Source organism: Triturus cristatus, chromosome 7, assembly GCF_964204655.1.
Source record: "Triturus cristatus chromosome 7, aTriCri1.1, whole genome shotgun sequence".
Taxonomy (NCBI): domain Eukaryota; kingdom Metazoa; phylum Chordata; class Amphibia; order Caudata; family Salamandridae; genus Triturus; species Triturus cristatus.
The window spans coordinates 694,551,958-694,567,297 of NC_140590.1; the positions used below are offsets into that span (position 1 = coordinate 694,551,958).

Here is a 15,340-nt window from a genome sequence, read left to right on the forward strand (position 1 = left end):
TGAGAACTACCTTGTCCGGATGGACAGACAGGAAAGGAGGCTTGGAAAAAAGAGCCTGAAGCTCCCTCACTCTTCTGGCAGATGTGATGGCTACCAGGAAAGCAGTTTTAAGAGTCAGAAGCCTCAAAGGACAGTTGTGAAGTGGCTCAAAGGGAGCGCACATTAAATAGGTTAAGACTAGATTCAAGTCCCACTGAGGCATAATGAAGGGAATAGGAGGAAAGAGATGAGTTATGCCTTTCAAGAAACGTTTAACAACCGGGGACTTGAAAATAGATGGCCGAAAGATAGCCCTTGATAGTGCCCAGAGCAGAGCCCTGCTGGGCCAAAGAAAGAAGAAACAAGAGAACCTCAGAAAGAGGGACAGAAAAAGGATCCACAGCCTTTGCTGTGCACCATGCCACAAACTTGTTCCACCGACACGCGCATACCCTCTTAGTGGAGGGACGCCTGGCTGCCAAGGTTACATCGCTAACTATGGGAGGCAGGTCAAAAGACGTCAGCTACCGCTGCTCAATCTCCATGCAAGGAGGAGGGACTGGTTCGGGTGGAGGACTGTCCCCTGTTGCTGCGACAGAAGATCCTCCCGAAGAGGCAGACGGATCGGAGGATCGATGGCCATGTTGAGCAGCTCGGGATACCAGACTCTTCGTGCCCAATCCGGAGACAAGGATAATTGGGCACGGTGACGCCTGATCTTCTTCAGCACTCTGGGCAGAAGTGATATAGGCGGAAAGGCGTACAACAGACCACAACTCCACTCGCGATGAAAAGCGTCGCCTCGCGAGTGCCGCCTTCGAAATTTCAATGCGCAGAATTGCTGACAATGCACGTTCTCTTTGGTATCGAATAGATCTAACCAAGGCTCTCCCCACTGTTGAAAGAGACCTTGCACCACCTCCGAGTGAAGATGCCATTCGTGATCCATCATGCACCTGCGGCTGAGTTCGTTCGCCCTGGCGTTCAGTGAACCTGCCAGGTGTTGAACCACCAGGGATATGCCCTGATGTTCCAGCCATGTCCAGAGGCGAAGGGCCTCCTGACATAGGGTCCACGACCCCACCCGCCCTGTTTGTTGCAGTACCACATGGCGGTGGTGTTGTCCGTAAACACCTGCACTACTCTTCCCCGGACAGAGGGAAGGAATGCTTTGAGAGCAAAACGAATCGGCCAAAGCTCCAGAAGGTTGATGTGGAGCCCGGACTCCGCCGGAGACCAGAGGCCTCTGTTCTCCATCTCACCCAAGTGGCCGCCCCATCCTAGAAGAGATGCGTCCGTCACCACTGTGTGCTCTGGTAGGGGAAGGGAGAGGGATCTGCCGTTGACCCAATCCTGGTTCGTGAGCCACCACTGCAGCTATCGAGCAGTGCCCTCCGAGATCTGGATGCAATCGGACAGATTCCCCTGATGCTGCGCCCACTGGAACTTCAGGTCCCACTGCAGAGTCTGCATATGCCACCTGGCATGATCGACCACCAGGATGCAGGAGGCCATGAGGCCCAGCAGCCTCAGTGTCATCCGGAACGAAACCAGGGATAGAGGCTGAAAGATCGGAATCATAGCCCGAATATCCCAGACTCGCTGTTCGGGATTATAAACCCAAAACCGCGTCGTGTCCAGAACCGCTCCGCTGAAGAGGAGCTTCTGAGAGGGAATTAGGTGCGACTTCGGCACATTGATGGAGAACCCCAGCGAATACAGGAGGTCGGCCATAGTCTGGAGGTGGGAGACGACTGCCTGGGGCAAACCTGCCTTCAACAGCCAGTCGTCGAAATAGGGGAAGACTGGAACCCCTGAGCTGCGCAGATGAGCTGCGACCGCCGCCATCACTTTCGTGAACAAACACCCGAGGGGCGCTGGTAAGGCCAAAGGAGAGAACGGTAAACTGAAAATGCTCGTGGCCTACCGTGAACTGCAGGTAACGCCGGTGGGCCGGCTGTACGGATATGTGAAAATAAGCGTCCTGCAAGTCCAACGCTACCATCCAGTCTCCAGGGTTGAGGGCAGACAAGACCTAAGCAAGCATCAACATCTTGAACTTCTCCTTCCGGAGGAAGCGGTTGACGTTCCTGAGATCCAAGATAGGACGCAGACTTGGGTACCAGAAAGTAGTGAGAATAGCAACCATGACCTACTTCTGGGGCAGGAACGCGCTCGATGGCTCCCTTGGCCTAGAGAGCCAAAACTTCCTGTTGGAGAAGTGTCAGGGATCCTCCGACATGAGTTGGTATTGAGGTGGCATGGCTGGAGGGGTAGCCTCGAAGGGAAGGGAGTATCCTCTTTGGACTATTTGCAAAACACACCTGTCCGACGTGATGGTGCGCCTATGGGGGAGGGGATGGCGAATCCTGCCACCCACTGGCATTTGATGGGCCTGAAAGGTCGGAATAGGAGGGTTTGGGCCTGCTGCAGAGGGGGGGTTGGTGGACTGGCTCGCCCGCCCGCTGGCCCCCTGAACCACGGCGTTGGTTCCCATGTCACCTGCCGCGTGAAGGTTGGGAAACTTGCTGCGGCCTGTGGCTCTGGGTGGGACGTAGTGGGGCACCCCTTCCGTAGCCACAAAAGGGACAAAAAGCAGACTGCGCTGGGTGGCTGGAGAGGCCCAAGGACTTGGCCGTAGCCCATGAGACCTTGAAATGCCCTAAAGCATTATCCGCTTTGTCGCCAAAAAGGCAACGGCCATCAAAGGGCATGTCCATCAAGGTGTTCTGGACATCTTCCGAAAAGTCAGTCGATCTCATCCAGGCATAGCGACGAAGGGCTACAGATGTGGAAATCGTCCTGCCTGGAGAGTCGGCGGTATCCAGCCCACAACGGATGGTAAACTTAGCCGGATCCCTCCCGGCTGCGACAGCCTGGGACAGCACTGTCCGGCCTCCTCCGGACACTGAGGCAGCACCTGTGCAACCAAATCCCACACAGAGTGGGAATAACCGCCCAATAGACATGCGGTGTTTACCAACTGCAGTCCCAAGCTGGCAGAAGAGAACATTTTCTTCCCAAGATGGTCCAGATTCTTGGATTCCCTTTCCGGTGAAGCGGAAGGGAATGCGCTCTTGGAAGTGGAGGCTTGGACCACCAAGCTCTCCGGGGTGGGGTGTTGGGAGAGGAAAGTTGGGTCATGCGGAGCCGAGCGATGGGGTCAGGCAATCATCCTATCCACTGGAGCCCCCGTGTTGAGCCGGGACCACGTGCCCAAAACGACGTCGGTAAGGGCTTCATTAAACGGCAGCAGGTGCTCCGAAGAGCTCGCTGCCGGCTGAAGCACCTCTGTCAGGAGGTTAGTCCTGACTGCCACTCGAGGTTGAGGGCCTCTGCCGCCCTACGCAACACCACTGTGTATGACGCTTCTTCCTCCATAGCCACGGTAGGAGGAGACAACATGCCAAGGTCAGGAGATGTGTCAAGACCACTGGCATCCCCAGTTCCTCTCTCCAGTCCTGCTCGGACTTCAGCTGATCAGTTAAAGGGTCCCCTGACCCCTCCCAGTCCTCCTCCTCCTCAGGTTGACAATCTGGCCAAAAAGGGACCCCTGGAGTGAACAGGGGCACAAAAACCACCCTCAGCGTTGGATCCGGCATTGGGCGACGCCGGTCCGGCTCCTGGTCAACATCAGGATGGAGTCCGGGCTCGATGCCAGCCAGGGACATGACCGGTGTCGGTTGCGATGTCAGAGGAAGCGGCACCGGTGGAGGTGTAATAAGGTCAACCGGTGCCGTTCTGGATCCAGGCCTGGATACACAGGAGCCTTGTGGCGCTGGGCCGGAGCCAACGGCGGAGAAGGCCTAGGCCCCCCAACCGAGTCTGCGGGGTCCAAAGGCCGCGCAGGCGGGTTTGGGCAGCCCAAAGATGACATGCATCACTTCATAATACTTACAAAGTTGGGCGGGAGTCGCTCCAGGTCCCGGGAAGGGAGGGAAGCCCGTAGTCTACTCTTTGGGCTCCGCACAGAGCCGCGGGAGGTGCACCGCCGGCATCCCTCGTTGTGTCAGCTGACCGACTGCGAGAAGTCGAAGAGCAATGATGCTTCTTCGACTTCTTTTTGTGCTTTGACTTACCCGACCTCGAGTGCAAAGACTTCGATGACTTGGATGAGTGGCGATGGCTCCGCAACAGGTCCCTCGACCTCCCTTGCGACCGGGACCTCGAACGGTGCGGAGCCGACTGCTGACGCTTAAGCAGCTTATGGGACCGCTCCCGCAAAGCCTTCGGAGGCATCGACTGGCAGTCGGAGCACCACTTGGGGTCGTGATCCAGGCAAAGGAGGCACAGGCGGTGCGGATCCGTAACCAACATTATTCTTTGAAACCAGGCATCCCTCGTGCACCAGAAGTCGTAGACTCAAAAAAAGGTGTCGACAAAAGTTGCTAAAAAAAGTCAGTCAAAAGGTGACTAAAGGAACCGCTCTCTCCGGATCTGCGCTGGCTGGTGCGGACGTCAGCTCGCGAGGCCGGCATCTAAGTAACTACCACAACGTCATTCCAGCGACCATGACGTGAACGACGAACGCCGAGCTGACCGACGCCACCTTCCGACGTGCAGATGTACTGCTGACGAAAAAAAATTCCGGATCCAGTCTGACGCCTGGGGGTAATTCTAAGGTAAGGAATCTATAAGTAACGTGTTTCTTTCAGATATGCGAAACTTGACAGCAATTTTTCTTCTACTCGCCAGTTGCAGGGTTGCAATGCGATGGGGTAGACGCTGCCTGCTGCTTGCAGCTGACTGGCTTAAAGACACATCGCACTCTCAGGAACAATTTGCTGCCTTCCGGGAACTAAAGTTCATAAGCTCCAGGCCTAAGGATTTTTGGTACCATCTTGAACTGTATCTCTATACCCGGGTGGATGGAGCAGAAAATAAGCGAGACCAGGCAGAGGCTGTGCTTTCAGTGCCATAAGGCAGTGTGCCACCTTATCTTGCTTTGATTTGTCCTATAACGGATATACTTTGCAGTATTCTGCATGAAATGGACCCTCCAAAGGCGCCACTTAAACTGGGGGTTGAGAGCACAGATTGTCCAGGGATGGGTGGCACTCTCTTAAGTATCCAGGTAATCATTGGTTGAAACCGATCTTCCCTCTCAAGGATTGGTTGGGTGGACACTACAGTCATCCTAAGGAGGCAGGGAGGGTATACAGTGTACAGATCTCCTAACACCCCTCTGGGAGATTCCTTAATGAACCTACAGGTCAGAATGATCCGACATCTGTGGCTTTCTTTTTGGGCCTGGACTTGGGATACCTCTGAGGCTGCTGCAGTAATGAAGGACATCTGGAAAGGGACAGATCTTTCTCAGCCTGAAATGACACGCACACCACTGTGCATACTTCCTGTTGGGAGGCCAGTTACCAGGCTGACACTCCATATAGGTTGTCTGGGGAATGACTCGTAGCCCAGGGTTTATCCAGTTTGCCAACAGATGCTGCTCAGCAGACTAAGTTTAAACCCTACACTGACCCCTCTCTATGACCGATGGGCACAACTCAAGAAAGACCCACGGGTGAGGACTCCTGTGAAGAGAATAGGTCATCCATCCTTTAGTATCTAGAAGAGGCATCATATTCCAGGTTTTGCACTGCTTTCAGCATCCCTGTGGATTATTTTATGTGTTTTCTATGGTAGATTATCATTGTTTCATGCCAGCTGCTGTAATTTCGGGTCACATAGTTAGTACTTTAGTCAATCAAGGTTGTAAATAGAAGCTGTTTGTAGTTGCAGATTCCTCATCGCCATTACTCACTGAGGTTTGGGGTTCCTTGCTTAAAACTGTTCATCTGCATTATATATTGTACTGTATTTAAACATTTATATAATGCTTTCTACCCTATGTGGGGTGCTGAATCACTTGCCTACATGGGTATCACGCGACACTGTATAGGGTGTTTGGTTGGAATGGGGTCGTCTTTGTTTTGATCCAATGTGATGACCACCAAAGTGTAGTGATCGTGTTATAGACACTAAAGGCCTTCCAGATCCCAAGGAAGACTGGCCGGCATAGTTTTCTATCTAGTGAATGATCCCTTTCACTGCATAGACCTTTGTGGTACAACAAATATTCTCCTCGTTTCACCTTTAGTTATCTTTAATACATTCAGTGCCATTATGAACCACTGTGTAATCATCAACACCAAGTGTGCAAATGAGTCACCTTGCGGGATCTAGGGTCTCTATGCAATGACTGTGATTACTGGATAAAGTACAGATGTAAACTGTATAACATCAAAGGGTGAGGTTCAGTAGTCCTCAAACTCACTTGCCACCTTTATTCTGTCGTGCCAGCTCGAAACATGAAATTAAAAAGAAACTTAGTCCACTATGGACCTTTCGCTACCAGAGCAACTGCAACCAGGCTGCTTCTGCCATATGTTTGATTATGGAAGGGTGCCACCTACAAGCAAAAAGGCTTCATGCATGTGTACGGACTAGGAAAGAGGTCCCCCCCCCACCCCCTGGGGAAACATACAAAAGTAGCATCAGCAAACTAGGGGTGTGGAAGTGAGAGTTTGGGATGACATTGAAACTCCACTGGCTCCCCCCGTTGGCCCGCATAAATTTCAAAGAAAGCTTCATTATCTACAAAGCTGCCCCCCCCCCCCCAAATCTGGGTCAACAGCACTGGTGGCTCTGGCTCAGCAGCAGCCAGGACATCATGAAATTGAAAATGAAAAACTAAAGAAATAAAAACAAAACAATAAGCCTTCTCCATCTATGTTTCCAGGATCAGGAACAACATCTCCATATTTATCAGGACTGCTGCAGTTTAGGAATGCCCCCCACCCCTCAGAACCTAGACAAACCACCAATCCCTCTTTGAGTGGGCGTTTGCCTTGGACTCTGTACAGAGCTCGGCAGTTTTTTGGCTAGATTTGTGCAATAAGAATATCACATACATTCGTACAATATTAGTTGTTACCTCCTTTTTCCTTAGAGAGATTCTGGGAAGTGGAAAGCTTTGTAGATCGGCAGCGACATTTGAGGGTCTATCTAGCAAGTTGCATAGACCGAGAATTTGACCGTAGATCTCGTCTTGCAGGCGTATGCATTCTGCCCTTTTCTCTGTGAGCTCTTGTCGCACAAACCCTGCATGTTCTCCAGCATATCACATGCCCCAGCCAGTGGCGTAACGAAACTTGAGGGGGCACCCCTGCAAAGTACATGTAGGACCCCCCTTCCAGAGTTACTCAGGAGCTCTCAGGCCTGGGTGTCTCATTGGAGCTCGGGGGACCCCCGCACTGCGGGGCCATTGTTACTCCACTGGCCCCAGCTTACTCAATACTATTACCTAGGCAATTGACTTACAGGTCTGTTGGCTACTGCTTGCAGGGTTCCTACTCTCTAAACTGGACTTCGCACTTCTATGAGCAGGTTATTTACCAAACTATAGCCTTTTGGCAGGGTGGACGTAATAATACGCCCCAACCATTGGCGGTCATGCCCTGTATGCACGTGACTTGTATGAAAGCCTACTCTCTTCCACGGACCTGGCACTCACAAACCTCAACTGTATCCAAAGCTCTAGCTTTCACCTCCAAATCTCAGTCACCGACATCATCTTGCATAAGGCAGGGGTCTTACAAAACACTTCCAGGGTCCACAAAAAGCCAGCATGGCTCAAAGGCCGGCAGGGCCAAGGATAGGTAATTCTGGGTGACTCTTTCTCAGCACTACTCTGCCAGCCAGGAATCTCTCTGAATTCCCTGTGTGCTAGTGGACTAGCGCTTGGGAGGTTATATTTTCATACTGATGCCCACAGAAAGGTTTGTGTTTCACAAGCTCTAAGGAGATGGGGATGCAAGCTCTTTCAGTCGAATTCATGGGGCCACACACAGTCAAAAGATCTCACGACGATAGATACATAATGTTTGTTATTAATCAGACATGCCATCTTTGTCTCCAAGTCCACCGTTTGACAGGAGTCTAATGTACAACTCTGGGACTGGATTGAAAAAAACATGACATCCATTTTCTGCAATTTTTGCACAATAAAAGTTTGAAGCTGGAAGGAATCGGAAAGGCACATTCCATATGACCCCCGCAACACCATCAAGCATTATAATCCCAGTGAAAATACTGGATCCTTTACTTCTGCCTGCATTTGGGGGGACACCCCCCCTCTGATTAAATATCTAATCTAAAAAAGCATGTAGCTGATGCACACGAAATTTCATTTTATGCGTATATCATAGCAAATTAAACGGGTCACAAATTATTAAGGGGGTGTTTCTGTTCTTACTAAAAGGGCAATGGGTAGATTACTAATTCATGTTCTTGCATTAAATTTTTTTCTTTTTTGTTGGAGAAAAAAAAAAGCCCAGCATCTCACGGCTGGTTCAGGTATTTTGGATTGTGAAGCTTTTTTTTTTATACAACAGGCCTCAAAAACAGAGGTTAGTCAAAGGGCACAATGTGCGGCGCCTGCACAGAAAGCGTTCCCCAATCTCTTACCTTCGTGTGATCAGAATGACACAATGTCAGGTCAATTTTGGCACTGAGGAGAAAAAGTACAGAAATACACCTTTAGAAACGCATTGGCCAGTGCTGGCTGTTTTATGTGAAGTATTCTAGTAATTAAGACTTTGTTGGCTATGCGAAAGACATTTTTGTTATAAACATGCAAAGTATCATGTAACCTGAATTATTGACATTAGGAAAACAGAAAAACTGTGGTTACAGTGCATGTTGTCACGTAGATGTTTGACCATCTACAGTAAAATGTAACTTCTATAAGAAAACAATAATTTACGCACACTGTAGTTGAAAAACTAAACACATTTTTTCCTGAGAAATATGTTTTTTTTTTTTTTTTTTTTGAAACCGTTTATTGCAATCTCAAGAATATACAAGTATGGGCCTACAACCTTCCGGCCGGCCGCTAGAATGACAGGAGCATATGACATACGTTCAAAAAACACTTGGCGTTGCAGAAAAGCAAAATCAGGAGGTATCAACGTCGTGGGCCACATCACTCTGACCCCACAATACGGTTTCATTTTATACGAACACGAAAACCACACCCGCAAGGCAACCCGCAATCGAAAGTAACCACACGTGCTCCCCGAATGGGGGACCCCAGCCATCCACAGGAGTCTAAAGAGGGGAAGGGGAACAGATCGAGGACTGGGGGAACTCCGTGCTCGGGGCTAGGGAAAGGAGTCAACTAAGGGGACGGGGCTGGTGAGGCCGCAGGCAGCAGTGGCGGCGCGCAGATACCCCCGCGGTAGGCGTTCCAGGGGCCCCATACCTTCACCCATGCCCCAGGCTTACCCCTCGCCACATACACCACCTTTTCTCGGAACATGCACCAATCCATGTGTTCTTTCCAGGCCGACACCGCCGGGGGCCTCTGGGATCCCCACAGTTGAGCAATGTCACGCTTAGCTATCATATATCCCAGAGTCACCCATCGCGTCTGCGGAACCGAGTAGTCAGTTGGTTCCCACACATTCAGCAGGCATCTCCTCGCTTCAGGCAGCAGCGCGACATGCGTAACCACTCGCAGGACCTCATGCACACCACGCCAGAATCGCTCCACCTTCGGGCATTCCCACAAAATATGCAAAAAAGTCGCCAAAGCACCACACCCACGCTTACACAACCCATCCTCAGCATAGCCCATACGCAGAAGCCTTGGCCCCGTCATGTAAACCCGGTGGAGTATCTTAAGCTGGACGAAGCGAAGGCGAGCCGGTATGGCCACCTCCTTCGGAGAGGCCACCGCGGAAATCCAGTCTTCGTCGTCCAACTCCAGCCCGTCGGCAACCCAAGCCTCGCGGAGGCCAGTCAGCAAGCCCGAGCGGTCATTAATCAATTTTTTGTAAATAAGGGAGATCGTGCTGTCCGGAACGTGGCCATCCAGCACTCTATCCTCCAGGGGGGAAGACTCCGGGATGGAGGCGACGTCTGGGAAGACGGAGCCCAGTGCGTGACGGACCTGCAAGTACCGAAAGTATTCACTGCCCTGCAGCTGAAACTCCGTCTGCAGCGTCTCGAATGTTTTAAATCCCCCCCTCGTCCAGAGGTCCCCCACGTTACTGATGCCGATCGTGTCCCACTTCTCGAAGCCCTTCGAGGTCCACAGGGAGCCCAATCTCTCAGACGCGTACAACGGTGATGCCCGGGTCAAACGGTCCTTCCACCCCATAGCTGCATTAGCCGCGTGCCATACTCGCACCATGACACGCGTAGGTCCCGTCAGGCGGGGGCCGGGCGCGCCAGAGTAGAGCGCTCGATTATAGTCGCCACCAGGCAGGAGCATCTTGTCCATTTCAAATGCCGGGTTTAAGGCGGGCCCGTAAAGGCCATGATTAATTGCAGCTAGCTGGGAGGCCCAGTAATACCGTTTAATATCCGGGAGGGCAATCCCCCCGTCGTACCATGGGAGCGTCAACTTCGCCAGGGCAATACGCGGCCTCCCATCCCAGAACAGGCGGCGCTGTAGACTCTCCACCTCACGGAAGTAGCGCGCCGGGACTAAATCCATAGTATTCTGGAGAGCGTACAGGAAGCGTGGCAACGACATCATCTTAAACAATGCCGCCCGGCCGAGCGGCGAAAGCGGCAGGCGCCGCCAGCGCGCGACGTCCTCCTTCAAGCGCTGGAGGGGGGGAAGCAAATTCCGCTCGTAGCGGGCCTCCGGGTCCAGAGTAATATAAACCCCCGGTACCGAAACCCCTGGGAGGCAATCTGGATCGGACAGCCCCGCGGGAGGACGGGAGCCTCCCCGGAAAGCACATACACACATGATTTAGCCCAGTTGATGACAAGGCCTGAGTTGCGGCCGAATGAGCGCAAAACATCAACCAGGACAATCAGTGATTTACGCGGGGAGGCTAGGTACAAAAGGATATCGTCAGCGTATAGGGACACGCGGTCCTCATACTCGAGGGTCCAACGGAGACCACGGATGGAAGGGTGCCACCGCAACCACTCCGCCAGGGGTTCCAAGGCCAGCGCGAACAGGAGCGGCGACAAGGGACAGCCCTGTCGCGTGCCCCGTCCCAGCTCGAATGGGACCGATACTCTTCCATTCACCACAACCTGCGCCAATGGGCCCGAATACAACAATTTGACCCAGCTGATGAACCCCGGGCCAAATCCAAACTTCGCCAGCATAGCCCAGATGTATGGCCACTCGAGCGTATCAAACGCCATGGTGGCGTCTAAGGACGCCAATATGGCCGGCTCCCGCACAAACGGGACACGCGCGAGCACCCCGTGCAAGCGCCGCAGATTAAGGGCCGTGTTGCGATGGGGAATAAAGCCGGACTGGTCTTGGTGGACCAGATCGCCCACCACGCCGACCAGCCGGTTGGCCAGCACCTTGGCGAGGATTTTGGGCTCCGCATTCAAGAGCGAGATAGGACGATAGGATGTAACCCGGTCTCGAGGTCTCCCTTCCTTGTGGATCACCACGATTGTAGCCAGACGTTGGTCCGGCGGGAGGGAGCCCAGCGAGTGGGCCGCCAGGAACATCGCACGGAGGTGGGGTGCCAGTACATCCGGTCGCAGCTTATACAACTCGATAGGGATGCCGTTCGGGCCCATGGCCTTGCCGGATGCGACCGAGCGTATGGCGAGGGCAATTTCGTCGGAGGTAGGAGCGGCATCTAACGACACCCTGTCCTCCACCGAAAGGGAAGGCAGCGCGATATCCCTAAGCAGGGCATGGGAATCCTCCTCCGAGCAGGGAGAAACCGGGGAATACACCTCGCGGAAATAATCCGCGAAACAAGAGACAATGTCTTCTGGCTCGGTGACACGCACACCATCCATCCTCTCAATCAGCGGGACCACACGACTCGCTCTCTCCTTTTTATCCAACCATGCAAGCAATTTACCAGCCTTATCACCCACATCATACAGTCGCCCCTGTTGCTCTCTATAGAGGCCCCTGGCCGCCTCCGTGACGAGGGCCCTATAGGCCGCCTGCTTGAGTTGGAGGACATGTAATGCGGCATCCGTCACCCCACCCTCTAGATCACCCTCCAATTCAGCGATTTCGGCCTCCACCCGGGTCACCTCCTCCTGCTCGCGCCTCCGGGCATGGGAGATAAAGGAGAGGGCCTCCCCTCTAAGAACTGTCTTGAAGGCTTCCCAAAGAGAGATAGCCGAAGGGACGGACCCCACATTCTCATCGAAATACCGCTGCAAGGATTTAATCAAATCAGCGCGAATGGTGGGGTCGCGCAGGTACCAGGCGTTGATTGGAGCTACCCTGCCCTCCCCCCTCGGGAAGACATCAACGTGCAACAGGAGCGGGGAGTGATCTGAAATACCCCGCGCCAAATGGCGCACCTCTCCTACCCTCCCAACATAGGCCGCAGGGACAAGGACATAATCAAGCCGTGAGAGGCTACCATGGGCACCCGAGTGGAAAGTGTACTGCAGCTGCGTGGGATGTTTTAAGCGCCAGCAGTCCACCAATCCCAGTGTATCTAAGAAGCCGGACAGCCACGCCTGCGCCCGGGGGAGGTCCCTAGGGGGGTGACGATCCACGGTCCCAGAAACCACCGCATTGAAGTCCCCCCCAACCACCAGAAGCCCCCCCGGAAGGTCAAGGAGGAGGCGCCCTAGGTCTGCAAAAGTCGTAGACTGTAACCCCGGTGGGACGTACACTGATACAAAGACAACTACTTTACCCTCCATTCTCCCCACTAAGACAGTGTAGCGTCCCCTCTCATCATGGCGCACCTCGTCTATTTCCAACGGGAGCGAGTTCTTCACCATGATGCCCACCCCCCGTGAGCCCGATGTGAAGCCCGAGTGGGCCACCAAGCGATTGCCACGCCGATTCATGGCACAAAAGGAATTACCAATAAGGTGTGTCTCCTGCAGAAAGACCACATCTGGCGAAAGTCGTTTCAAATACTGCAGGACCACACCTCGCTTAATCCTATCCCCCAGTCCGTTAACGTTCCAGGACAATAAAGTCAGGTCCCTACCCCCCATCACATACAGAAGCCATCATTCGTCCCCCCGAGAGCACCTTAAAAACACCAATACAATAAAGGGTTTGCCTTGCGGTAAAAACGAACAACACCCCACCCCAACCCACCCATCCCAACAGAACTCCCCCCTCCCTGCACCCCTGCATGAGCCCAAACAGCCCCCCCAAAGTGCAGTGTGCCTGTCGCCCCATGAATGATTAAACTAACTAGTCCCCCAGAGGAGGAGGGAGAGCCCCCAAGAGACCCCGTACCACCTCCACAGGAGGGGAACTTAACGAACAATCAAAAGTGACGACAATACTGTCCAGAGCGAGGCCTACTATTAGTCCCTCAGTCCTGATCCGGCGAGCCCTCCCCTCCAACCGCGCCCCCCCCACCCCCCCGGCCCCGATCCCCGGGCAAGGAGTCCAACCAGTCCCCGGCCGCCTCGGGACGATCAAAAAAGTGCGTGCGGCCATCCACCTCCACCCGCAACTTAGCTGGAAAAAGCATCGCATACTTGAGGTTCAGGTCCCGTAGACGACGTTTGACTCCGAGAAAGCTTAGTCTATGCTTCTGGACCGCTGGGGTGAAATCAGGATAGAAGTTTACGTCCATATTGTCAAGTCTGACCGGTCCTTGTTGCCTAGAAGTCTGCAGGATAGCGTCTCTGTCCCGAAAGTTGAAAATCCGGGCAATGAGAGGCCTCGGAGGGGCTCCGGCCTTAGGTCGTCCTCCGGGAACCCTGTGGGCACGTTCCACCGCAAAGAATTTACTCAGCCCCCGGGGCTGGAGATGGGTGAGAATCAGGTCTTCCACAAACAGGTCCGCCGCCGCCTCCTCACGTCCCTCCGGCACCCCGACAATGCGGACATTGTTCCTCCGGGCCCGACCCTCGGAATCCTCCAGTCGACGATCCATCATGGCGCTCGCCTGGCCAAGCCGGCGTACCTCCTTTTGGAGGGCCGCCACGTCCGCTGTGAGGCCCGAGGTGGTGTGGGCCAAAGAATCGACCCGGTCATTGGTCTTGGATAAATCGGCCCTCACCAGGCCAACATCCACGTGGACCGAGTCAATCTTTTGCGCCAGTGTGTCAAAGCGCTGGTCCACCGAGGCCTTCATCTCGGCGATAGCGCCCATGACATCTCGCAGGGTCAGATCCGCGGGCAGAGCAGGAGCATCAGTCGGGCCCTCAGGGGACCTACGCGGCACCTCGGGAGATCCCTTCTGGAGGGTGTAGCGGTCCATGCTGTTGGACTGATGGGCTGCGCCACGGCGGGTCGATTTCACCTTTGCCCGGTCGCCATCTTGCTTTGTGGACATGGTTCCAGTCCCCAAATCGTGCCAAGCACCTCGAAAAGGCCGACACACCAGTTCACGGGCTCCGGGGGGGGGGGCAACCACAGGTCCGCAGGACGGATCACAGCCGGCGGGCCAGCAGGGCACCCCAACGAGGCCACACCACCGCACACCGCCCCGCAACCCAACCTCGCCTACGCAGCAAGGAGGGTGCAAAAGCGAAAGTGAAAGTGCGGGGTACGCGAGTCGCCCAGCCCTGCCCGCCGCTGTTGATCACTTTGTCTCCGGATCGCCCCACAACTCCAATCCGGGGGGCCGGCGTGGAGAAGGCCGCAAACCGCAATCGGTGCTCCCGCCGGTGTCCGAGGTCCAATTTGGAAGCAGAAAACGGGTGACACCTCAGCTCGGGCTCACCAACACAGTCCCCTCATCTAGGACAGGATATTTTCAGGATTTATGTAGGAGGTCACGGAGGTCCTCGGGAGCCTCGCACCTACGCGGCCATCTTGGTTGCGCGCTAGGCTCCTCACGAGAGAGAGAAATATGTTTAACGTTTTCATTTCACCGCATTTGCTCAGATATCAAAAGTAATAAACATGACTGAACGCATTAATCATTAAACGCCAGTTCAGGTTTTTCATCCTTTTTTTGTTTTTTAAAACACTTAAGGAAGTCAGTCAAACTAGCCTCTGCTGCAAATAGATCCTGCACTAAATATCTGGAATAACGAGCACTGGCAAAGCCAGTAGGTCTCGCCTATGCAAAAGCTATTGGCTTTGCCCATGTGTTTTAGTCAAGTTGTACACCAGCGTGGCTGTTGTTCAGTGGTGCCTCTTAGTGATGTAGAGGAGAGTGGCGTAGAGTGGAATGCCACTAGAGTGCCATGGAGTGTGGTGTAGTGGAGATGAGTAGAGTGGATGGGCATAGTGGAGGGAAGTGGATGGGGTAGAGTGGAGGGGCACAGATTAGAATGAAGTGTCATACAGCTGAGTGTTGTAGAGCGGAGTAGAGTAGAAAGGCATAGAGCAGAGCGGCATAGAGTTGCAGAGTGGAGTGGCCTAGAGTGGAGTAGAGTGGCCTAGAGTGAAGTGGCAGAGTGGAGTGGCGTATAG

The 15,340-nt window shown here is 53.7% G+C and overlaps 1 protein-coding gene across 3 annotated transcripts in view; it reads right to left on the reverse strand.

Moving 5' to 3' along the window:
• Nucleotides 1-15,340, reverse strand: part of CPSF4L (cleavage and polyadenylation specific factor 4 like) — a 168,929-nt gene that overhangs the window by 42,399 nt on the left and 111,190 nt on the right. For 2 of the 3 annotated variants that reach the window (XM_085617344.1, XM_085617346.1), the window contains exon 6: nucleotides 8,449-8,491. The exons of the other annotated variant lie outside the window; for it this stretch is intronic. In XM_085617344.1, coding sequence (XP_085473470.1) covers nucleotides 8,449-8,491 — 43 coding nt within the window. The remainder of the gene's footprint in view (nucleotides 1-8,448; nucleotides 8,492-15,340) is intronic. 3 annotated transcript variants of the gene reach the window in all.